This window comes from Coenobita brevimanus, chromosome 47 (genome assembly GCF_032717465.1).
Source record: "Coenobita brevimanus isolate Jiangsu-jjx chromosome 47, ASM3271746v2, whole genome shotgun sequence".
NCBI classification, from domain to species: Eukaryota; Metazoa; Arthropoda; class Malacostraca; order Decapoda; family Coenobitidae; genus Coenobita; species Coenobita brevimanus.
Window position 1 is genome coordinate 8,117,551 of NC_137000.1, and position 25,730 is coordinate 8,143,280.

The 25,730-nt window shown below is 41.1% G+C and overlaps 1 protein-coding gene across 1 annotated transcript; it reads left to right on the forward strand.

The window, feature by feature from the left end:
- Positions 1-18: 18 nt before the first annotated feature.
- On the forward strand, positions 19-24,508 carry LOC145398931 (26S proteasome non-ATPase regulatory subunit 5). Its single transcript, XM_080271667.1, has 8 exons — positions 19-200; positions 4,097-4,241; positions 6,519-6,761; positions 6,939-7,191; positions 9,717-9,917; positions 11,395-11,504; positions 15,707-15,896; positions 23,490-24,508. The coding sequence occupies exons 1-8, from the start codon at positions 19-21 to the stop codon at positions 23,696-23,698; spliced, it is 1,533 nt and encodes a 510-aa protein (XP_080127793.1). The 3' UTR covers positions 23,699-24,508.
- The last annotated feature ends 1,222 nt before the right edge of the window (positions 24,509-25,730 follow it).

The following is a 25,730-nucleotide window of genomic DNA, read 5'->3' on the forward strand; positions in this document are numbered from 1 at the left end:
GAAAAACTTCGCGGGAAGATGTCGGGCTACGTGAATGAAATTGTTCGTTTATTGAGTGAATTATCACTCTCTGACGATCCTAAAAAACAGCTGTTAGATTTGAAGGCAACCCTTTTAGCACTGTCGACCTCACGCAAAGATGATCTTCACAAAAACTTGGAGTTAACAGCCTTGTTCGATAGCTTCAACAGCTCTGACTGGTGAGACTGCATAATTACTTGAGTGATTTTAGGCATGCAGTGATTGTCAACGTGCATATTATTACAGTATTTGTATTAAAAAGACTGTACGCCTCTAGACAGTCATGAATCACCTTCATGCCATCAATGTCATTTCGTTAATAACCCTTAAAATGTTCGTGATGGAATGTATTCATTACTGACCTCAAATCCAAGGGTACCTTTCATAAGCTGATTAAAAATCAACATGCATTAGCCAGAACTAAATAATAAAAGTATAAGTGGGCTAAAAATTTTACATTAGGAACAGTGAAGTTGCTGTTTATATTAAAATTTTCCCAAAATTTGAAGAAAAAAATCTGGCTGAATTAGAGGAAGGTCTCTTTTTACTTTTCTGGTACAGATGCTTCAATTAGTACTTTGGTAATGGGGTGGTGAGGGTGATTCCACAGCCCCTAGCTCTGTCCACTGTTGAGAGTTGGTACATTTGAATGTTGGGTTTGGTTAGGGTAAGTAAGATTAGGTTTTCCCTGTACAGATGTAGACACTTTGGTCAAACTTTACACGTTACCCTCATCCGATTTTCGAGTTTTCGTTAACATTTTCTAGTAGAACTGGTCATTCTAAGAATCTTTTCTTCTATGACATTTCTCTCGCGAATTGATAATAAACGAGTTACTTCCACCAATCACAATCACAGACGAGCGCGCGCTCTGTCCGCATTATTTCTTATTTACACTCGGTTAGGTTAGGTTAGATGAGGTTTGGTTAATGTCATGGGGGGTCTGGGGGGCAAAGCCCCCCAGTTAGGAAGCACGGCCAGGGACGGGGGGTCTGGGGGGCGAAGCCCCCCAGTTAGGAAACACGAATTCCCTAAGAAGCTTAAAATTATTTTCTTCCGAAGGATTTTAGTGTTTTTCATTTGATTTTGATAACAGTTCCAGTAAGAAATCACTCGCTTTTGCGTTTTTCCCCCACCCAACACCCCGGTTTCCCACAGGTCCCCCAGTATTCCTGGGGGAGGGGGAAGAACCGCAAAAAATTACATTTCAAGTGATAACATACATCCAACCTGAGTGTTTTCGGTTGTTTTTGGTGTGATTTTTGTTGATTTGGACCGGTTCTTTCCACCGGAAGTCGCTAGTGGCGTTCAACAAAAACTAGCGACTTGCGATAGAAACGAAGGTTAAAATCGATCGAATCACACCAAAAACAACAGGAAACACTAAGGTTGGATGAAAAAATCGGATGAGGGAAACGTGTAAAAATGAGGAGTACGTGTAAAGTTTGGTCTTCCGGGACAAACTTTGAAATGTGAGCGGGTGAGCGGACAGAGCGCGCGCTAGTCTGTGATTGTGATTGGTGGAAGTAAATCGCGTGTAACTCGTTTATTATCAGTTTGCGAGAGAAATGTCACAGAAGAAAAGATTCTTAGAATGATCAGTTCTACTAGAAAATGTTAACGAAAAGTCGAAAATCGGATGAGGGTAACGTGTAAAAATTGACCGACACTTTAACATGCAGCTACCGGTAAAGGTTGAATATTCCCCTTCCCCCTCATTTATTACACACTAAGCAAATCATTTGCACCCTGAAAGTCATAGAGAAGACCCTCTCTAATTCGGTCTGAAAATGTCAAATACCCGGTACGCTTTTTTTTATGTGAATTGTGGGGTTGATGTTACATCCATGTCCCACACTGCCACAGATTCCAACAGCAGTAGTTCATTATAGGAAGGATGTTGCCCAGTGAGCTGTTCTTCCTATGGTCAGCCTTGCGGTGGTTTGCATCATCGAGATCAACTGAGGCATGGCAAATAAACACAGGCTTCTTAAGTTCACTGTCTTTATTTTCCAAATAATTACACTTAATGCTTGCCAACTACACCTCATGTTTTCACAAGTACCAGAGCTAAACAGTTCTTTAACTGCAATTACACTTAATGCTTGCCAGCTTCACTTTGCTGTTTTCACAAGTAATGGAGATGCACAATCTTCACTAGGACGCACTGAACTGACACTAAATCTGAAATGACACTAACTCCCCTAGGTTCTTCCTCTTCCACCTCCTTATATAGCCTTTCATTCTTCTCCAGCATTCTAGTACAGTACACTCTCGTGTAGCAGCCGTGGCTCAGTGGGTTAGAGCGCTCTGCTCTGACTGAAGGGTCGGAGGATCGAATCCACCCAAGGGTCATTGATAGACATCAGGAAGGGCATCTGGTCATAAAATGCTACACACATCAATCCAAAGTCCTCTGTCAAGGGGCAACGCCTTTAGCCCTTCGGGGACATGTGGCGTAAAACCATTTTATTTTATTTATTTTTTTTAAATTCTAGTACACTCGAAGGGGCAACAGTTACAAACTCGGAGACATCCAAAACATCCAGAGTTTTCTTACATTACAAACCTTAACACTAAATGCTTTAGCATAGAAACTGAGATGAAGTTACATAATTTAACAATCACATAAATGAAACATTATAGAGAAAGGAGCATAAAATTTAATGCATAACTTTACAAAATAACGGTTCACAAATAGCAGGCTAACTGGCAGCTCTGACATGTAGTGAAAAATAAAATCAAGAATCGTCGGGAATACTCCAGCACTACCTAACTGGCAAATCCCATTTCTCAATAATATTTATTATTTACCAAAGGGGTTTGAATTATTGTATTCGGTTTAAGTATATACAGTACTTTTAGTGGAATTGTATGAACCAGTGGTAATTCAGCATTTTAGACCAGTACATTCTGTAATATATCTTAGCACAGAGTTAAAAGAAGAGTAAAATCAATAGGTATCCCAGTTTCTTTACCCATTTTTGTTTTTTAAGAATATCTGCAACACTTGTCAGAGCAGTGATGTACACTAATTATTAATGGACCCATATGACCCAGAAATCTTGCCTGAGTTGAATAGAGGTGTTTAGTATTAGCCAGAATATAGTAAAAAAAATTGCATCTGTGTTGAAAGGGTTATTGAGAGATCTCAATAGCCCCTAGAGCCCAAAGATGTCTTAAAATAGCTGAATAAAATTACCTAGCATCAACCAGAATAGGGTAAATATTATGCCAGGGCTCAGTTATTAAACTGAGTACAACTTCATGCATGATTGGCATCATAATCTAGTTTTTTTTTTTTTCTTTTTTCAATTGAGTTAATGGAATTTTATTGTTTTGATGTTAACCCATTGAGGCCAGGGATGTCTTTTTGTTTTATTCTGGTCATCTGATAGTAATGATTCAGTCTAGAATAAACTTTCCAACTAAAGGAGTTAGGTATATAGCCTTTATAAACACCTTAACAAAATACCTTGCCTGATTTGAAAGAAATATGTTCAGAGCATGAATAAATTTATAAGGATGCACTGTGGTAGGTGGGGGCGCTCACCATCTGCTCACTCGATGTTTTACTGCTTTGGGTGTTTGCCCTTTCCTCTCTTCCTTCCTTCCTCCTCTGTCTTTCTGTTTCTCTCCTTCATTCTTTCCTCCTCCATCTGGCTACATATGACTTTACACTCCCTCTTCTGTCTTTCTTTCCTTCATTCTTTCCTCTTCCTTCTGCATGGGTGACTCTACACTGAGTGACAAGCCTTATGGTTTCCTGTACACCACTACGCTGGATGGTTACCATATAACCAAATAATGGCACCTGGTGGTTTAGTGAGTAATTAAGGTGCTCCAGTCAGATTGAGTCAGTGCAGGTTTATATTCAAGGGGTGGCTGGGGTTAATTGCTCAGGTAATGCCACTCAAGGATGTTTGAGGCTGGTCACTCTCATCTTAAATGTCAGGACCAACTTGCTTAGCCCAATGCTCCAGTGTCCCTCATGGGGCAACATAGGATTGGATGATGGATGGATGGATGGTCACCCAAATTCAAGAGTTTGAGAGTGTTTCATCTTTGTTAACAGTGAGCAGGTTGAACTGGCTGTAGATGTGCTAGGACAGTTGCTGCCACTTGTTAGCTCCCAGGAAGTTGTGGAGCGGTTCAGTGCAGAGCTTTTACGGGGTTTGGAGCATCCTCATGAAAAAGTTCGATGCCTAGTGTTGAAACAGGTAAGTCAAGGATGTGCAGGATTGATATTGTACTGTTGTTGATGTTCTGGTATCTTAATTTTAATCCCTTTAGTACAAGAGGTCTCAAAGCTGAAAATAAAGAAGAATCATGCATTAGGAAGAGTAAATTCCAACAAAAGGGGTTAGTGGAAGATGATAATCGCTTGAGTATTAAAGATGTTTACTTGGATGAATAAAGTCATCGGGTAGTAGGAAGAATAAAAATAAGAAATAACCTCCCCCAGCTATAGGAGAGTGTTCTGCACATTCCCCTACTATGTTATGAATGCATGGAGTGAGATGTTCAGCAGATTAGACAGACTACCTGTTGGTGAGTTCCAAAATAAGCACAGATGGGCATTTAGTAGTCTCCATTTACAGTGCTGTACTGAGAGTGCTCACATGTTGAGTTTCCCTCACTTCCATATATGTAGTTTATGGCTACTCTGTGTTTTGTTATGCTTTTGTATGTGTTTTCTATAACAGGTACTGTACTTTAATTATTTTGTCATCTTTTGAGTTTACTAGATTTTCATATGTAATCCCCGTACTATCTGGACGCCCATTTGCTGGACACCCCACTTACCGTACATTGTGGGCCTGGACGTTCCGAACCCAAAAATGCCCCCCCCCCCCCCCCCCCCCCAAAAAAAATCCCCTCAAAATCCGAATTTTTTCCCCACTTGTAATTTGAAATTGCCATGCAGCACTGAACAGCTGTTTCCACCACGGCCCCTTCACCCCTTCCTTCCTCCCCCCTTCCCCCTTCCCTGTCAGGGTTGCCATTTGGTATTTTTCATTACCAAATGTGGGCCAGTTTGATAATGAAAAATTCGTTTGGTAATGAATCAGAATAATGCATTACCAAATTGATTTTTCACATGTATGAGGATGCACAGGATGGAGATGGTGGATGGTTTGCTCTCTCTGATTAATCAGCTAGCCTACATAGCGTGAAAATAATCAACATGCTGTTAAATATAAGGAGAGTGATTACATGTATTTCCACTTGTTTATATACTAGTAATTACTGAAGAATAAATGCAAGCTTTACAAATTTGGTAATGAAAAGTTAAATTTGTTAATGAAAATTGAGGAGTTTGGTAATGTGGCCAAGTTACGATCTGGCAACCCTGCTTCCAAATCACCGACAGTTACGGTACTGCCTAACTTCGATCACGAGTAGATGCTTATCGCAATGGATGCCACACATGCTAGTTTTTCTTGAATAAACTGCAATACCTCGCCACTAGACCACACGGGAATTTACAGTGTTGTGCAGTGTTAAGAAATTGGAATTTAGAGTGCAAAAGATTAACTGTGGAGTGCACACTGGCGGTTGAAACTGGCATGGTGCTATTAACAGAATGTGCAGTGTTGGACAATTATAACTCACAGTGCAAAGAATTACTGTAAGTGCTGCACAACACCGGATTACTGTACATATTTCAAGAACATTTTCACCACTGCCAAAGCCTTAAAGAAGTCCGCCACAGACGTGCTGTAAGTACCCTGGCTGAGGTACAGTCACTTCTGATTCCTCATTTTTTGGTTCCTTTACATTTGTTTCATGCTTTATGTCCATTACTGGTGTGAATAGGGTTTTAAATAGGTTTAAATGGGTGCTATGCATGTTCGGTAGGGAGTTATTTAGGTGGCTTTCAAAGTTTGGCTGGGTTAGGGACCTTAAGTACAAGTCCAGGAAGCTGAGGTTCACTATCTGCACGGGACCATTCTCCGGACATACCTTTGGCTCTATTACGTCGGATAGTAGAGGGATTACTGTACTGTATCCTGTTTCATCCAGAACATGAATCGAGGAATATTTTATGGAACATGAGGCTTTGTAGTGCATCATTAGTAGTAATATGACAAAATTAACAAATTATCATCCATGAGTTACCAGTATCTAATGCCTTCAGTGACCACCTGTTCATTTCAGTGACTGGAGAGGAGGAGCATTTACCATATACTGTTAATGAAACATCCAACACTATTGTTGTGCTGAGTGATACAGTACCGGTACCTTATTTATCTAGTAGGTTAGACCGGATAAGTGTAATATGGGATCACCCCACCTGTGAGTGGGAAAAAAAGGTATATAGATGATGATGATGATGATAAATGTTATAAACTTTTACCTTATATATTACTGTATTGTAGCCATTTTAATTTATATATAACAGTTTATAGTAGTACCCAGTATAGGGCAGAAACTGTCCAGGCTGGCCTTGTAATTTTTATGACTAAATCACCCCTAAATTTTGAATGTTGCAGGTCCTTCTTTGTGCTGAAACTGAGTCAGGAGTAACATCAGTACAAAGTAATCGTAGCCTTCTACTGGCAGTTATCAGAAGTGTTGGTGACAAGTCTCTTGGAGTAGTTAAGATAGCCATCAGTGTCCTTGTGAAAGTTTGTGGATACAGCACTGGCCTTACAGCTGTTTTCTCCAATGAATCAGTCACAGCATTGCAGAATGTGATGGCTAAATCAGACTCCTGCAGATTCAGTGTATATGAGGTTAGTGCTGATGTAATGTTTAGTTTCAAAAATTCACTTGAAGATTGACAGAATATAATTATTACTGTGGTTTGCGCACTGTTTAAGATACTGTGTGTCAAAAATAGTTTTGTATACCATATAAACTTTCTTAAAGACTCATTTGTAATATAATACTGTATATTGTTATCTCCAAAGTTTGTAGTCAGTGTATGTCTACTGGGAGAGATGCAGCTGAGTGTGGTATCCAACTCAGGGCTTCTGGACCGACTCATTGCTGAGGTAACAACTGGGGACATCCTGACTCAGCTGAATGCCTTGGAATTGCTAACTCCCCTGGCACTCAATGCAGGGGGTATGAATCTCCTGGATCGTGGAGGTGTTATTGCAAAGCTACAATATCTCCTCTCCTTGGCTGAGACAGATCCCATGGCTGCCCTTCTGATGCCTGGTAAGTCCTTTTCTTCATTTTCCTTTGTTTCCACATAATGTACAGTATTGTTAACCCTTTGACGTTTGTGATTCTGTCATCATTATCATCATCATCTGGACCTTCTTTCCCACCCTAGGGCAGGGTGAGGAGTAGCAATATCCAGTCAGCCCAAGTTTGCCCAGTCCAATGGGCCATGCTTCCATTCACTCATCATTCAAGCCCCCAGAATCATGGCTGTATCTGATATGCCAAAATTTCACCACATTCTGTAGCGTCACATAAACGTATCCGATAGAGTCAGTCCGAACGCTGTCACGTAAAAAAGGGGTGCCAAATTGCTGATCATGGACTTCTCACAACATTCATCCAGCCAGCTCACTCTCTTGTTAGTTCCCTAGCCTCACTGACTTCCATACCTCACTTCCTCACACACTCATCCACCATATAATCTCCATGGCCTACCTTGCCTCCTTCCTCCTTCCTTCAAATTCGCTCAGACATACCTTTTTCACCACTCTGTTTTTATACATTCTCCACATCGTCTCAGTACACTCTCTTCGATTTTGGTGTCCACAGACTTCCTCACACTGCATCTTTCACGAATCACATTATTTCTTAACCTATCCACTCTGTACTCCATATACATTACTCAGCAGTCCCATCAACACTGCTGTCACTCTTGACTTTTCGTTTTCATGCCACACCATAGTCTCACATCCATACGGTATGTTAAAGTTGGCACTAACACCCCTTCGTGTAAGCCTCGTGCAGCTACAACACTCAAGCCTCTGTTTTCTTATCGGGGCCTTCGTAGCACCAGCTGCTTTCCTTCCTTGTGTTACTTTTCTTTCCACTTCTTTTGCACACTTGTCTCTCTTTTTATCACTGCACCCAGGTATATGAACTCTCTCACCAATTCCAGTCTCTCTCCATTCACTGTAACATCACACTGGGAGTCACCTTCTCTCTTGATTACCACCACTTTATTCTTTTCTGTATTTACTTTGAAGGCACGGTGCTCACAGACATCAGCAAAACTCTGCACTAGTCTACCAAGTTCTTGTTCGGTATTTGGAAGTAGCACTGCATCATCAGCATGCAACTCTGTACTGAATAAAATCATCTGGCATTAGCTGGAATAAAATACTAGAATTAAAAAAACAGAGCTCCTATGACACAGGTGAATGCAATTGCCTGGCATTAGGTGGAACAGAATAGTAGAGTTGTCCCAGCCATGAAAGAAATAATGGTGCCAGTATTTACATTCAGGCTCCTGTGACTTATTTATATGTATAAAAATCATCTGGTGTAAGCTAGAATAGAATACAGTACTAGAGTTGTTCCAATCATAAGACAGATAAGCAGTTGTCGTACTGTATGGTCCGTTACTTTTGTTTGATATCATAGATACGATACTTGCAAAATGGGAGTGTTATGGCTGGGTAGAGTGAATTGAATATAATAAATCAGTGGCTCAGTGGGTTAGAGCGCTCCGCTCTGACTGAAGGGTCGGAGGATCGAATCCACCCAAGGGTCATTGGTAGACATCAGGAAGGGCATCCGGTCATAAAATGCTACACTCTCCAAACCAAAGTCCTCTAACCAGGGGCAACGCCTTAGCCCTTATCTAGAAAAGGGGTACCTGGCGTAAAACTCACATAATATTTTGTAGTGTTTTGCAAGATTTCCTTTGTAATTTATGAAAGTTACATCTGTAATTGATATTATTTCTAAGAACTTTGCATTACTGTAATGCTCATAGCTGCATAAATTGTACTAAGTTGAATGCTTACTGTATGCTGTGTGCAGTACTGTTTTAAGAAATGTTAAGAGTGATGATGTGTGGCTCCAAGTTGTGTATGACTGGGTCATATATATAGTACATCGCTGGAAATTTTGTACTAGTACAGCCTTAGTTTCTGTTGAATACTGCAACAGTGTATCTTTATATGGTATGTACTATAGTTACTGGCTTGCTTATGCCTGCCATGTTTTCTTCCAGAAACTGCTTCAGCATTCACACTTGTGTTGATTATTTTTTTTCCTTTTTTTGATACATACATTTAGTACAGCAACAGAAAGTCTTTTTACTATCTACACAGGCTTACAGTCTTTAACATCCCTTTGGTATACTGTATAAAAATATTAATTCATTAAATGTCAAAGCAGTTTCACAATGCCAATCATACTGGAACCCACGTATGCATCTTTTTGAGACTTTCGGCAACTAATTTAGCTTATGTGGGATTCATACAAAGTTATTAACTTCATACAGTTTTATAAAATAGGAATAGGCTGTTTTGGGAAAAATTCTGTTTATAATTCACCTCTTATACTTCTCAGTTTCCTCCCCTGGCTAAATGTTCCTAAGCTGAGAGAAGCTTGTTTCTCTGGTTTTAGATAATGCTTGTTGATATGATTCATTAGAGAGGAGAGTGATGGACATCCCCTAAGAGTGAAATAGATACCGTAGAATAATAAGCAAACTTTTGTTCCTGACTACATCTGTAAATCTGCGAGCTTCATAATTCCCATGTCTGCAGGTCTGATAAAGTTTTTTGGTAACATGGGTGCTGTGCGACCTTGGGAGCTTGTGGAGCAGTATGGTTCAGTGGTGATCCTGGTGCTGGGAGTGGCTTCAGGCACATGCCACCAGGGGGATGTAGCTCTGCAGAATGTAGCATTTCAGACTGTGGCACACATTGGGTCCTCATGTGATGGCAAGCTTGCTCTTGCCAAGTGCAGTAAGTTATTATTATTATTATTTTTTCCATAGAATGTGTCTGATAGTCAGGTACTTCACAGTTTTCTGTAGCGTACACTACATTTTGTCTTTGCTCGTACTCATTCATACATTATTATATTTCAGAGTGGTAGCTTTGTAGGAGACAAACTGGTGAAAGAGTTTAATTACCTTGGTACAGTGATGGAGAAGAGAGGGATATGGGAAAAAAATGCGGAGAGTTCAATGGTTAAAGGAGGAACAGAAATGGCAGGTGCTAAGAAAGCCTTATTCAAAACATAAATTGAGTATAGAGGCTGTAGGAGAACTGCTTGAAAGTGTCCCAGTGTTCATGTTTTGGTATGGCATGAGTTGACGAGTCAGGAGTAAGAACAGTGGAAATGAACTGTTAAGGAATTGATGTGGGTTGCTTAGATTAAGTAGAGCAAGATATAAAAGAGATTTGGGTAAGATGTGAAATAAAGAAGTGTACTGATTAAGGAGTAGAAGAATGCCTTGGTGGTACAGTCAGATAGAGAAGGGATTGGATAAATCTTGAAAAGGATAATTCATCAGTCGTCAGTGTCTTGGATGTGTGCTGGCAAAATGCTACGATTAAGTGAAACAGCTTGAATTCAGGTATGCTTCTGGCTAATGACTGAAGGGTTGAAAGTGCACAAAGCATTCATTTCTCACTTTACAACAGCTTTATAATGAATGATGAGCAACATTTAAGTGAAGAGTAAGTATTAATTCATAAGCATCATAATGAAGCAAATTTATTTGAAATTTTCAATAAGAACTAAATTTATGTGAGTAAGTGTAGAATACAAGGTGACATGAGAGACCAGAATGATCTTGAATGTGTGAGCTAGTGAGGAATGGTTCAAATGAAGCATGGAGTATATTGTGGAAGTTTTATACCTGTAGGGTACAGCCAAGAAATAGGCCTGAATGATGAGTTGATGAAATGGGTGTATGACCCATTTTACTTTGTAGATAGGTTTCCTACTGGTACATTTTCCATTTCATTTGATCCCATCCATCAATTTATTAATTAAAGATAGGGCTAGCATGATGGTTATGAAGCTTATACTGAATATGAGCATAGATTCTTCTTCCAGTTTTAACATTAATCAGCCTCTTGGCAGTCAAGTTGTCAGAATGTCCAAGTCATAATTACAGCCTTCTGTAGGTTTTATCCCCAAGAGATAATGAGGTTTTTCTATCATCAGTGTATTAACTATCAAGGGAAGTAGGATGGTCATCAACCCTTTAATGTATTGAACTACAGTAGCTTATTCTCTGGTCCCTACACCTTGAACGGGGTGTAATGGAATTGGCATTGACAGTTAAAGTATGTGGTACTTATATAATTTTCATCATCATCAGGACCTGCTTTCCCACCCTAAGTGGGATGAGGTAGGGTCCAGAGAACCAGAAGAAAATTTCATGCGGATGTTTTGCTTTCATTTTGGGATCCATTACTGTATCTGCAGAAACGGAGATGGATGGTGTGATGGAGGTATTGGGAGGGAGCTTACAGTCAGCGCCTACCGACCTGCGTCTTGCTGCCCTAAATGCTCTCACACAGCTCTTTTCCATCCAGGTGGGAAATAATGTATTGGGTCATTTAATATTCATGATCATTTTTCACTTAATATTGTATCCTGTCATTTTTTTCTATGCAGCTTTGGTTGGGGGGGGTGGCAGCAGTGTTGTTGTTGTTGGTTTTGTTGCTGTTGATGAGGCTCAGCACTCCAATTGGACATGGCCCATAATGGAGCAGTTTACTGCTCGCATAATGTCGTGGAGGAGTGAGCAAATTGTCCTGCACTTTTAATTTTTATACTGAATAGCCTAGACATGGGCCCCTATGCTCTTGATGGGATGGTAGTGGATTAGATGCTGGATGGATGGATGTTTCTGACCCTGGACATAGACTAACAGCGTGTCCCTAAATTCTAGCAGTTCTACATTCCACACATCCCATGTCACCATTTCAGCACTAATACCATCTGTCCATATTGATTACATGGTAAGACTGTCTCATTCAGGACTAGTATGATGGTATTAGAAGGGTTGTTTTTATGACATGTCAGTAGGTCTTTTGAAAGATCATTGAAGACTCTTTTAACAAATTTTAAGTCATAAGACTGGTCCCTGTCCCATTCTGGGACAGAGGCCAGGCATATGGTTTACAACCACCACCTCCCTGTCAGAATAGTTATTCACAGCATCCAGCAACTTTCCACATGGCACCTTTCGTAACCTTTATGTGTTTATCATATCTTAAATATCATCACCCTCACAAAGAAATTGCCTAAGTCATTTTTCGGTGATTTCTGGATTTTTGCCTAAATCAATTCTTCATCACGTGGCGCACCTAATGGCATAGCTGCCTTTGCCAGGTCTAGGGCGTGAGTGGTCTAAAATGCGCCTCAAGTTTCTGCCTAAGTCATTGAAAGTTAAGAAAATGAGACAGTTTTTTTTCGATTTCCTGAAAAGTAGAAACAGTGACTTAGGCTGTTTCTTTATGAGGGTGATGATATAATCTGTTGAAATTTATAAAAGACTTAACAAACATCAGTACTGGTTCAGTCTTTTATGTTTTTAGTCTCCATTATTAGTGGTAGGTGGTGGCAACCATCATCCACTCACTTGTAGCAGTGATGCTTACTTCTTCTTTCGCCTTTACCATTTTATTTCTGTGTCATCTCTCCTATCGTCGTACTTCTCTTTTTCCTTCCTGACAATTTTTATCACTGATCTTTCCCGCTTCAGGTGGCTTTACACTGAGTGACAAGTCGAATGGTTTCATGTAAGCCAGGAATCCATTTACAGTGCTGGGTGATAACCATAGAGCCACATTATGGGGTGAAGTAAAGCATACTTTGGTGTCCCTGTTAACAGGGTGAACACGAAAATGTAGTATCCACTCAGGAACCAAACCTCCACATTTTTCCCTGTGCCTTGCTGTGATGAGATGCTGTCACCTGCAAGGGAACATCTGTTCACTGCCTAGGACAGCTTGTGTCAAGGCAGTTGGTTGCATGTGGTCGATGGGTTTGCTCATCCAAACAGAGTGGAGTTGATAAGCAGCAGCAACAAAGTCTCCAGTATTTATCAAATACTTGTATAGAATACACTGTACAGTAACCCCCTGTTTATCAGTCATATTTCAGCTAAAGCCCTGTCATATAATGCGTTTTGATGGATAATGCTGTAGAGTACTACCCTCAACAACTCAGCAAGGGGTAGGACCCCTACCATATAAAGCCTCGTACTGTTCTGTATACTGTAGCTATCAAAAAAAAAGAAAAAAAAAAAATCTGATAAATCATGGTACAGTACAGTACAGCATATTATACAGTACATTCGGGCTTTGCTATGTGATGAATCACTAGAGCAATGTATGAGAAGTTCTACCCTGTCTCACTGAGTGATCACGAGAATCGCTATAGTGATGGTTGCAGCGATCCCCTGTGCAGTTAACTCCTGTGTCCACGTGGCCATACATGCAAGCTGACAGTCCAACATTTGAGCCAAGATGGCTGCCCGTGTTTACATGCACAGAACCCCTTTTTAAAACCTCTTAAGATGCTCCCTCCCCCCCACCACCTTTGAAATCCACATCTTGCTTGACCACTCTCATATGTTCCACTGCAGTGATCATCTTTCTGTACACATATTGTGTTACGTCATATTCACACTGTGCATCACCATCTCATTATTACAGTGTAAATGCACACCCATCAGTGTAGTGTGCAGTATGAAGTGGGAAGATACAGTTTAGTATTGAAAAAACTTGAAACTCTGAAACCATGTCTGGCAAGGGTGCAGATCCCAGTGGTACTTGTGGTGTTAGTGAATGTCCCAGTGGAAAGAGTGGTGCTAGTGAAGGGCCCAGTGGAGAGCCTACCGCTAGTGAAAGGCCCATTGGAAAGCCTAGTGCTAGTGAAGGTGCTAAAGGAAAGGCCAAGAGGGTAAGCAAAGCCTTTCTATTAAAGTTAAGTTGGATATTGTAGAGCACCATAGGGCTGGAGGAGGGATAAGTAAGATTGTTGATGCCCTTAAACTGCCCCAGTGAGCTGTGTCAACTGTGATAAAAAGTCTGTGGCAATCCTCACAGCAGGAGAACACATGCCCTTCCTGAATGCCAAGCACCTTACATGGACCAGGAAACTGATAATGGAGGAGATGGAGTGGCTGCTGTGGGTAAACAATCAGAATCAAGCTAGGGAACCCTTAGGTAAGAACTTCATATATGCCAAGACTCTGACACTCTTAAAGGACCTGAAGGAGAGAAGGGAGTGGAGGTAAAGGGGGATTTCAAAGCCAACTGTGGCTGGTTTCATTGACTCAAAGCTTTAGCTGGCCTCAGAAATATCACAGTACATGGGGAGGTAGCAAGAGAAGACCACTTGATGGCAGAGGTGTTCTGGGCAAAGTCAAAGAAGCAGATTGAGGAAGGGGTGTGCAGTGCTAAGCATATACTAAACTTTGATGAAACAGGGCTTTTTTGGAAGAGGAAGTCGAAAGAAGACGTACATTAATTAGGAGGAAACTGTGCGCCTGGGTTGAAAGTGGCAGAAGACTGCATAACGCATTTTCTGGGGTCATACACTGAGGATGACTTAAAATTAAAGCCCTCCTAGCTTATTGTTGGGAGAAGCACAAGTTTCTGGCCAGCTTTGCAAAAGAAGACCTTGGGTTTATCTATAGGTCAGACCTCAAGGCATGTCTCACCACCTCCCACTGCTGTTCCAAAATGGACGGGTAATTTACCCCCATACTCTGGGATTGCACCAGCAGGAAAACCTGGCCAACAGGTATCTCCTAGCTGACAGTGCCCCAATCCACCCCAGGGGCTTGGAGGACTGGGCAGACAACATTGAGGTGGTCTGTTTGCCCTCTAACACTGCATCTTTGCTCCAGACAGTGGACCAAGGCTCTTACATTTGGTGAACCAAAATATCTTGCCGAATTGTTAAAACTTTATTTGGCATGCCCATGTGTGATGTTAAGAAGTGAAGACGATTCCATGCGCCTTGCTGAGCCCGCACCTGTTCATCAGTTGTCTTTCTCTGATCATTCTTTTTCCTGTTTTCAGGCCATAGGGTATATCGTAAATTACCTCTATTCATGAGACAATTGACCTCTGCTGATCCCTTTAAAGGGCAACTCAGATCCTTTCTCTTTTCAAGAAGCTACAGTTTGAGGAGAGGTGTTGTGATAATTTTAGGGTTTAATTGCTGTCACTTTTTATGATGTGAAATTTTTTGTAATTGTAGCAGTGTGAATGAGTACTGAGTGCTAGTGAATTCCATAGGAAGAACTGGTGCTTTTGAGAAACAGGGGACCAGATTTTTGTTGTTATTAAAATGGTTTCCTGTACACCAGGAAATCATTTACTATGCTGGGTGGCCACCATGTAACCAGATCATGGTGTCTGGTGGTTTAGTGGATAATCAAGGTGCTCCAGCCAGATTGAGCCTGTGGAGGTTTATATCCAAGGGGTGGTTAGGGTTTGTTGCTCATGTAATTCCACTCAGGGATGACTGGGGCTGGTCACGCTCATCTTATGTCAGTACCAATTTGCCTAGCCCTGGGCTTCTATGCTCCTCATGGGGCAACACAGGATTAGATGATGATGATGATGATGATGAAAATAATTATAATACAGTAATAATAATAATAACAATAATAATGATAATAATAAAAATTTTAATATTTTTTTAAGTGATATTTACCTAATACTGTACTATGGCTGTTGAAAATTATGGCAGAGACAAATATGTTCACTTGCAGACAGAGGAGATGACAGAGGAGGTTGTGGCATTGTTGGAGATGTGGTGGGCAGGGTTGGGAGGGACAAACCTTGAGAAGGTAGTAATGGTGGCACAGCAGCCCTTCTCAGACCTTCACTGTGCCGCCCTCAACCTTATTAATGCCCTTGCCAATCTTCCATGGGGCCAACGCCTCATCTATAATGAGCCAGGTATTATACTTAGAAATAGAAGAAAAGCATGTGTACACTTAATTAGTATCTTTACATTTTTTTTCCATAACATTTTGAAATGATGGACAAAAGGTTTGAAAATGTTCTCTGATGACTGCCCATGTATGTGTACATCTGTTGTTTGTAATAATACCATTTAAAGAGGAACTTACAGAACATATGGAAGACACTGTCTATTCAGAAAAACTTCTGTGTATCTATTACTAGATGCCTTAATCCCAAAAGGGGTGGCCACAAGTGAATTGACTATATTATCCTCTCTTCTGCCATGTGGCATGTCACTTTCCAACTGATTCACCCCCTCCTCTGTGTGTGTGTGTGTGTGTGCATGCATGTCATCCTCAGTCTCCCTGTCTAACTCACAGACAATCTCTTCTTCAGTTTTTCATTGTCCATTTACTCTACATGGTCAAGCCATCTCTGAGTAGTTCCCCTAAAGTTCTCTAGCACTTCCTCATCAACACCACAACAGTCTTCTACCTTCTCATTTGTTTGTCTGTCTTCTTGTAACCCCATGTGCTCCCCTCAGATAACTTATTTTATCTGCTTTCACTCTGGACTTGTGTTCTTCCATCAGGGTGCACACTTCACATTGTAGGTTAAAGTTTGTATCACAGTGCTTTCATGCATTGACTTTTTTTTTTTTTCCCCCTCCTCTTTGCTCACTTCCCAGTTCGTCATCACAGCTATTATTGAGGCAGCAACCTTTCTTTTCTGCTGTACTCTTTCATGCATTTCATTCTATAAACCTCCACTCTTACAGATCATGCTACCTAAATATTTGAAGGCACTTACATTCTTCATTTCTTAACCTTCTAGACTGGCTGTGCACTGTATGACTTCATTTCTCTCAGACACCACAACTTTATTCTTTTAGATTTGTTCATTACACATGCTTGAACACACACATGCACATACACGCATAAGCACATACACCCTGTGTGCACACACACACACACACACACACACACATTCACCAAGCATAAGAAAAAAAGAAAAAAAAGAAAAAGAAAAGAAAAAGCAAATGCCACTACTTTCTGTGAAATTATTGACCATATTAACCCTTTAACCGCGGGTATTGTTTTGGCCTGACTGTCCTCTCCCGCGGGGGTTTCAGCCAAATGTAAACAAACATTTAAACCTTAATAACTCTGCACAGAATAAAGCTAGAGAAAAAAAATAAGGTACCATTAGAAAGTACTAACCTTCAGCTTTCCATTGATGTAGGTTTCATGACTCTGTTGACTTTCACAGGACGGGCAGTGCCGTTAGAAGTGAGGGGTGTAAAATCACCATTTTTCGCTCACACACCATTACCTTCGCTCATACACCATTACCAAATGCCAACCTCATTCTGATAATAATACTATAAACATATATGAACACTGCACATACGATAAACACCCACTCTGTGTTCACTGAGGCAGGTAAAAGGCACTGTAATTACCTGCACTTTACTGCCACATCAGCGGTGTTGTAATCACTATTTTTCGCTCACACACCATTACCAAATGCCAACCTCATTCTGATAATAGTACTATAAACATATATGAACACTGCACATACGATAAACACCCACTCTGTGTTCACTGAGGCAGGTAAAAGGCACTGTAATTGCCCGCACTTCACTGCCATATCAGCGGTGTTGTAATCACTATTTTTCGCTCACACACCATTACCAAATGCCAACCTCATTCTGATAATAATACTATAAACATATATGATCACTGCACATACGATAAACACCCACTCTGTGTTCACTAAGGCAGGTAAAAGGCACTGTAATTGCCTGCACTTCACTATCACATCAGCAGTGTTGTCACTCACACAGCTGGACAGATACTGATGCGTGTTTGGTCCGGGGTGGGGTGGGGGGCCCAGGGGGTGGGAGGTGGGGCCCCAGGGTGGGGAAGAGGGAGGTGGAGGTCGGCTGGAGTGAAAGAACTTAATAGCTACTCTCCCTTGAAACAATTGGCGCACGGAAAAAACGCGGGGTATTCAAAATATTCACAAACATTCGAGAATGACACCCGCGGTTTGGTCCAGTTTTTGCAGTGTCATTCTGGAATGACACCCGCGGTTAAAGGGTTAAGGATAGTTTTTTGTATTGAACTTTGTCAGTGCTACACCACATTTCCAGTTAGATTTTTTTTTCTCTGTCTCCTTCCTGGAGGTTGTATTCATACCCTCAAGGGTTTTTTTTTTTTTTTTTTCTTTTTTTTTTTTTTTTTAAGCATAAATTTTAGTAGCAGTAGTACATTCAGTCCTCGTAAATCGTGGCAATTTGGGTCTAGACCACTACCTTGATGTACGAATTCCGTGATTTATGAATAATACCTTATGTGAAAAATTAATTTGGGTGTGGACTTTGGCCAACCCACACCCACAGCACCCAACCTACACCTATCTAGGCACCATCAAACACAAACATACAAATTTAGGAATACTCAGTGCATGTATTAAATAGAAATAAGCCATGTTAAGGGATCTCACCTTAATCCTATGACGAAATTGCTTAAGTGAATGGAGTGGGGTGGTGTTGGGAAGAACTTTGAACCTCTCAGCACTTGTTCTTCCCAAACTCTTTCACCAACTGTGAAAACTTCTCTCCCCTCTCAACACGACGAATGAGCTCCAAACATTGACTGTACAACAACTGTGGCATCTTCTTGATGCCATACTGCTTAGAGTGCTTCATTGGGGGGTCGGGAGGGGCCATGACAGGTAGAAGGTGGGGGAAAGTTGCACAAAAAAGGCAGGTAACTGTTGTACTCCACGGCGACAGTCTGTAGTGTGCGGACTGGCGGGACAAGAACAACAACAACATGGTGGCATTAGTATGCACATATGCCACCAGGGACGCACGGTGATTGGTTGTTGGGTCGCGATTTTCAGTTTGAATGCTGCAGTTTACGGTTCTCCTCAGAAAAGGCCCACTTGGGTGGCTAGGTCCGCGATTTTCATGACTTAACAGTGCTTTAAGGTTGCCAGCAGTCTGACAGCCACCTAGCCGTGATTTATGAACACGCGATTTACGAGGATTGAGTGTAGTTGCAATCCCAGGCTTTTCTGAACATGAACGCAATGGACTGCTGGCTGAAGGGTTATACTAGTGACACCACATGTTGGTGGCACAGTTTTAGTATGGTAAATTAACTTTATGCAATTACAATACTGTATGGCACAATATAGTGTTATCCATGTTCTGGTTGATAGTAATACAGTAGAACCCCTCTATCTAGGACCCCGTGTTACTCGGACAAAGAAACTAAGTATTATTATTTTGCGGGCAAGATAAATATATACAGGAAAGATATCATGCAAACAGACTTTTGACCCTAGGCATAAGCTTGTCCCCAGATGTGAACAAAAGTATCTGTCTAAGAAAATTGAAAATCCTTGAAGCTAGACAAAGTGGCATCTCCATCCCAAATTGTGACTGAATATGGGATTTAGAAACAGTGTGTATCAGATATAAGGAAAGCTAAAGGTAGATTTTTGAGTGGTGCAGCCAAGTTTGGTGTTAGCAGTAACATTAAACAGTGAAGAGATTTAGAAAGCTAAATTTGAAAATTTAGACGAGGGCATGTAGAAATGTGACCGTACTTAGAGCAGTGTTCAGTGAGTGTTGGAGTAAGAGATATTGACAGTCAGGCAGCTACTGAATATCTGGCAAAACAGTTGCAAAGCTAGTCCAGGGTGGCCATTTAGATTTAGGAAAAGACAAAACACTGTGAATTGTAATATAAGGTGAACAAAACACTCCCTGAGGCTACTCGATATTTATTTATCATAACTCAGACAGCCTTCCCCTCCTAACAGTCAGCCTAATGATAGGGTGAGTTAGGATCCTGGAAAGGGAAAAGTTGAAAGTGGGAGAAGCATGCATCAACACCCATTTTAATGTTGTAAATTACCGGTAATTAGCATTTCATGCTGTTGGTTTTGTGTCAGTGATTAGAGTATATGTACATCATTGTTTTTTGGCACAGTTGATTCTTTGAGTCTTGCTGGATTATCCTTTTTGCATGACCAGCTAGGGTCACATAATAATATGATACACATCTTACCCACTAATTGTGTGCCTGCCATGTTTCAAAACCACTGTGGATTACGAAAAACTTACACTGATCCATAAACTGTGCGGAGAGCTGCCATTATATGGCCAGTGCCAATGCATGCAAGCTTGTTGGAGCCTTTATAACTAGATTAAAACAACTGGTAACACATCTCTCTTTTTTTTTTTTTTTTTTTCCAGCACCTTCTAGCAGTGTTAGGAATTAATTAGTTGGGTATGGTTACTGGTCCAGTTTCTAGTCCTTAGAGAACATTAGCTGTACCATGGCCAACTCCAGTATGAAGGTTCCTTGAGGGAAACATTGCATCAGTTTTGTGTTATGCCATGTTGAAATAACCTGACTTCAGTCCTTTGTAGGTCAAGTTGTCATTTACATGTTTTGTTGTGCTAGAATTTTATTCACAAGAGGGAGATTTCTGCCTGATGAAGGGTTGAAATATCTGCACATTAATAAATTATTTACCATTATGTACCTTACATTGTTGTGGTAGAAGTACAGTAAGCATTCGATTATTTGGATGCTCCGTATCTGAATGTTAGGCCTTGGCTCTATTATGGCAGTATCCAGATATCTTTGTCTGTGTCCGAGCATAAAATTTCTGACATCAGCGATTGGACGGCCTGCCTCTCTGGCCACTCATGGGTAACAGACCACAACCCAGCAGCTGAGTAAAAATGGCCATCCGCCTCTTCACTGAATTGTCAAAGCCCCCAGGGAGCCCGGGTAGCTTGGATGCTCACGGCCGCGCACGAGTTATACATACCCTAACCCACAGGCTGAGAAAAAATGGCCCTTTGGCTCCTTACCAAACGGTCAAAGTTCCCCTGCCACCCGGATCACTTGGATGCTCCCGGCCACATGCGAGTAATACAGACCCTAACCCACAAGCTGCGTCAAAACATCCGTACGCATCCCCACCGAGTGTCCAAAGTCTCGTGGCCACCAGGATTAGCCTTTCTCATCTCCCACTGCGTGTCTAACAGAGACTGCAAGCCACAAGTCAGGTGAAAGCCGCCTTTACACTGAATGTCCAAGTCGCCCTGTCACCGGGAGTTGTGTTTCCCAGCGGTCAACATGCGTGTAACCACAAACCACAAGTTGGTTGAAAGCACCCATCTGCCTCGTGACAGAAGGGTGACAATGCTGCCCACAGCCTCGCCTACCTCCCTCGTGTCCCTCCTCCATACCCTCCCATGCTCCCCGCCTTGGTAGCCAGGCATCTCGGCTCCCTCCCTCACTCCCTCCCCTCCTTCGCACTGAAAGCACTGACCCCTGACTTTTAAAAGTTTTGGTCAATTTATTTGAATACTAGTGGTCATATCAAAATTCCGCGAAATCCGCGAGAAAGTTCGTGAAATTCTGCATCTAGGCATATTCTTATCTCTTGCAAGATGCAGGCAGAATTTTGCACTAGGGTGGTGGGAAGTTATATGAAGGTAAGTTTTACTCTTGAACACCATTTATTTTCTATGCCGTTTTATTTTACTCATCAGTTTTCTGTGTTTTTACTACCTTATCTTATAATATAAACACCAGCAGAGGTGATGGTATATATTTATACCAATATAACCAATTTCTGGTGGCATATTTGGCCTTGGATTTTTTTTTTTTCCCCCTCTGGGAGCAGCTATCACTCGTCACAAAGGTAACTGATTTTCCTACCGTCTTCAGTTTTTTGGTGGATTCTTGTTGTTTATGCATTGCTTTCTTGGTGTTTAGCATTAATATGAATATTCCCATGTGTGTTTTGATGTCTCAGTATGACAATGACCGGAAAACACTTCCAAAATTTGGAGGGGTACTGAGGTGGAGGGAGGGAGAGGGAGGGGTAGACCGAGGATGAGGTGGAGGGATGGAGTTGAGAGGTATATGAGGGAGGGGGGGGTGACTTGGGGGGAGGGGAGTCAAATGGTGGGTGACAGAGTGACTTGGAGGCGTTTTGTCTGCGGCCACCCTTTGCGGGATTAGGGCGTCGGGCTATAGATAGATAGATAGATAGATTGTACATATAGGTAGTTTCCCCCCCCCCCCCCATGGTTTTCTTGTTTTTTAGCTTTACTTCCTATGTGTGTTTTGATGTCAAAATATAGCAGATTGACCTGAAAACAGTGCCAAACTTAGGAAGGGTACTGTACTGTACATACATTAGTGTATAGGTAGGGTATATTTTGGTTTTCAGTGTTTTTTTTGCATGGTTTTCTTGGTGTTTAAAATTATTTTGGATATTCCTGTGTGTGTTTTGATGTCTAAATATGGCAGAATGACCAGAAAACTGCCAAAATTAGGAGGGATATTGAACTTACAGCAGTGTGTAGGTAGGGTGTTTTTTGATTTTCAGTGTTCTTTTTGCATGGTTTTCTTGGTGTTTAAAATTGTTCTGGATATTCATATGGGTGTATTGATGTCTAAATATGGCAGAATGACCAGAAAACACTCCCCAAATTGGGAAGGGTACTGTACATTCAGTAGTGTACTGTATACTGTAGCTATGGTGTTTTTTGGTTTTCAATTTTTTTTTTTTTTTTTGCATGGTTTTCTTGGTGTTAAAAATTATTTTTGATATTCCTGTGTGTGTTTTGATGTCTAAATATGCCTGAATGACCGGAAAACACTGCTAAAGTAAGCAGAGGTGCTGTACAAATAGTTTAGGTATAGTTTGGAGGTTGGGTATAGGTAGGGTCTGGGTATAGTAGGGGGGATATTGTTCATTTCTGGACATTGCCACTACCCAGACATGTCTTTGGCTCTGTTACCTCAGATAATTGAGGGACTACTGTAGTTATTTGTGGATCTCTGTTTTAGGTGTCTGCCCTTTCTTCTCATCCTTCCTTCCTCTTCTGTCTTTCCTTCATTCTTTCCTTGTCCTTCTGCCTGCAGGTGACTCACACTCCCTCTTCTGTCCCTCGTTCCTTCATTCTTTCTGCTTCCTTCTGCCTGTGGGTGACTATACATTCAGTGCCAAATGGTTTCCTGTACACCAGGAAACCATTTACCATGCTGGGTGGTAACCATATAACCAAATTATGGCGCCTGGTTGTTTAGTGGGTAATTAAGGGGCTCCAGTTGGGTTGAGCCTGTGCAGGTGTATATCCAAGGGGTGGTTGGGGTTTATTGCTCACATAATGCCAGTAGGGGGTGAGTGAGGCTGGTCACTGTCATCTTAAATATTAGGACCAACTTGCCTAGCCCCGGGCTCCTACGCTTCTCATGGGATGGCATAGGATTGGATGATGGATGGATGGATGGATGCATTGTTTTCATAGTGTTTAGCATTATACTGGATATTCCCATATGTATTTTAATGTCTATATAATGAAAAACTGAAGAACACTGCCACAGTTAGGAGGGGTACTGCACATGTAGGTTGGGTATAGGTAGGTAGGGTATTGCTCCGTATCCAAATGTACCAATGGCTGTATTACATTGAATAATCAAGGGATTACTGTAGTTACAGTATGAGTCATCACTCATTGTATGTTTTCTATATTAACAGGTCTGGTGGAGTACATTCTGGACCGATCTACTGAATCTGACAAGGTTGGTAAAGAATGCAAGTGGTCTGTGGTGGAGACACTTGTAAAGTCACCTTCGGCCCCAGAGATCTTTGAGAGTGAACACCTTGCTCAGCTGGAGAAGTACTACCGGCAGGGGCCTTTCTATGTAGAGGCTCAGGTGGAGGTGGCACTTGAGGGACACAATTAGCACATTACACTGTCAAATAGATCCTGTGGCTGAGAAAGGCAGTGAGAAATAGAATCAGTGGCTGAGAAAAGCACTGAGAAGCAAATTCAGTGACTGAGAATGGCAGTAGTGTTAATGATACACAGTATATGGTAACAGCCATTACCCTTACTGCAGAAGTGAAATTAAGTCACTTGGTGCATTATTGTGAAACCCTTTGGGGAATTGGACTGGAGTGATAATGCCAAGGTTAGCTGCAGCATGATGACACGTTCTTATCCAGATCATGCCAAGACTCACTGGGAACTCTGAAGATAAGGTTGACTGTGAAGTAGTCATCTCTGCTGACGCTGCTATAGGGTGGGTGTACATTTAAAAGTTTGTTTTATAGTAGACCAGTAGCACAGTTTTGGGTTTTTGGAAATTGAATTGGACATAACTTAGAAGTAACAGTAGTGAACAGTGAGCAGAAGTTAGTGAATTGCTTTCAGATTTAGGTTCCTGGTTGAAATTACCTTATTTAAGTTTGAGATACTGTCTGCAGGGAAGTTTTAACCCCCTCATTCAAATGATGTATTATGTGTTTTATTCTTGCTATCTCCAGATTACTATTTTCAGTAAGTTGGGCTGTTAGGATTAGATATTAACTTCATGAGCCCTTCATTATAAAAGGTCTTCAAGTTGAACAATATTGTCTGGTGGTAGCCTAGCAAGAATAATATAGTAGAATACATCCTGATTCAAGGGGTTAAATTATTAGTAAGTAGTAGTGGTGTGAGCTCTTATCCAGTACCCCATAAACCAGGAGTGCCATGAACTTCATAGAGTGCTGCTTTCCCTAACAAAGTCCTTTACCTTCTTCCATGCAGTGATCTGCAGTATTTTTAGTCGTCTTGCTATCTTGAGATGATTGCATTCAGTTTGGGGGAGAGTATTTGAACTGGAGATGTTACCATGCAGGTACTGGCTTCATTAACTGCATCAATAAAACGTTCTCTCCATAAGTTGAATAGAAATGCCTTGTGTTAGGTGGACAGAAATAAAAAAATACATCACCAGATTGAAGAGTTTTAAATAGGAGCAGCTCCATTATCCCTCAAGAGGGGAGTACAGTACATAAAATTGCATCAGTCTTCCATCTCAGAGGTGGTTGTGCTTTATTGACTTGTGATATAGGGTAGATAGTTATATAAAAGCTTTTGCCATCCAAAGAGATCCTTTACAGAGGATGGCCTTCTCTCATGCTGTTTCAGTCATTTTATTTTCCTGAATTACAACATCAGCCTTGTTCGGTTCAATTCTCCCTTATAACCGAAGGCCTTCCTCTTGCAAAATCATATAGAGTACCTTATTACTGGTACTTTACTTTCAGACATTTTCTGTCAGTCTATTTCTGCATTCTGTCCACATATCCATATCACCGCAGTGTGTTTCTCTTCATTTAGTCTTCTTCACCAAACAGCAGTTACCGTCTGCTGTGTCCTTCATAAATCCATACTATTGCTGCTCCCTCCTGTTATATGTCTTGCTTCCTGTTGTTCTTGACTGCTCATATCTTTGACGTTTCTCTGTCATTGTGTCATATTTTCAACCCATCACAACAGTTGGATAAAAAATTGTTCACCCAGTGCCTTTATGCTTTCTGAAAACACCCTTCTTGGCTGAGGAGTCTTTAGCTCTTACCTTCCTGCTTGCAAATTAACAGCTCATAATTTAAATCTTCAGTTCCTCATTCCCCAATCTGGTGCTGCTGCCCAGCTCTTTTCTGAGCATCCTGTATTGTGACTATAAATCTTCATCATCATCATCATCATTAACAGCATATTTTGCCCAGTAATTTTTGATGCTCTCCGTTTAGACACCAATACATACAGTGAGTTAAATTCTCAAAGTAAATGCTGCATTATGAGTATTTTTTATGGGAAATGGATGAAGAATTTTTCTTGATATTTAACAGGGTTTATTAATATTATCCTTGAGCTATGGGGAAGTTGAAATACTGCCCTTGTAGCTAGTGTCTGCAGTTTTTAAAAAGCAGTTGAAAGGGATGGGA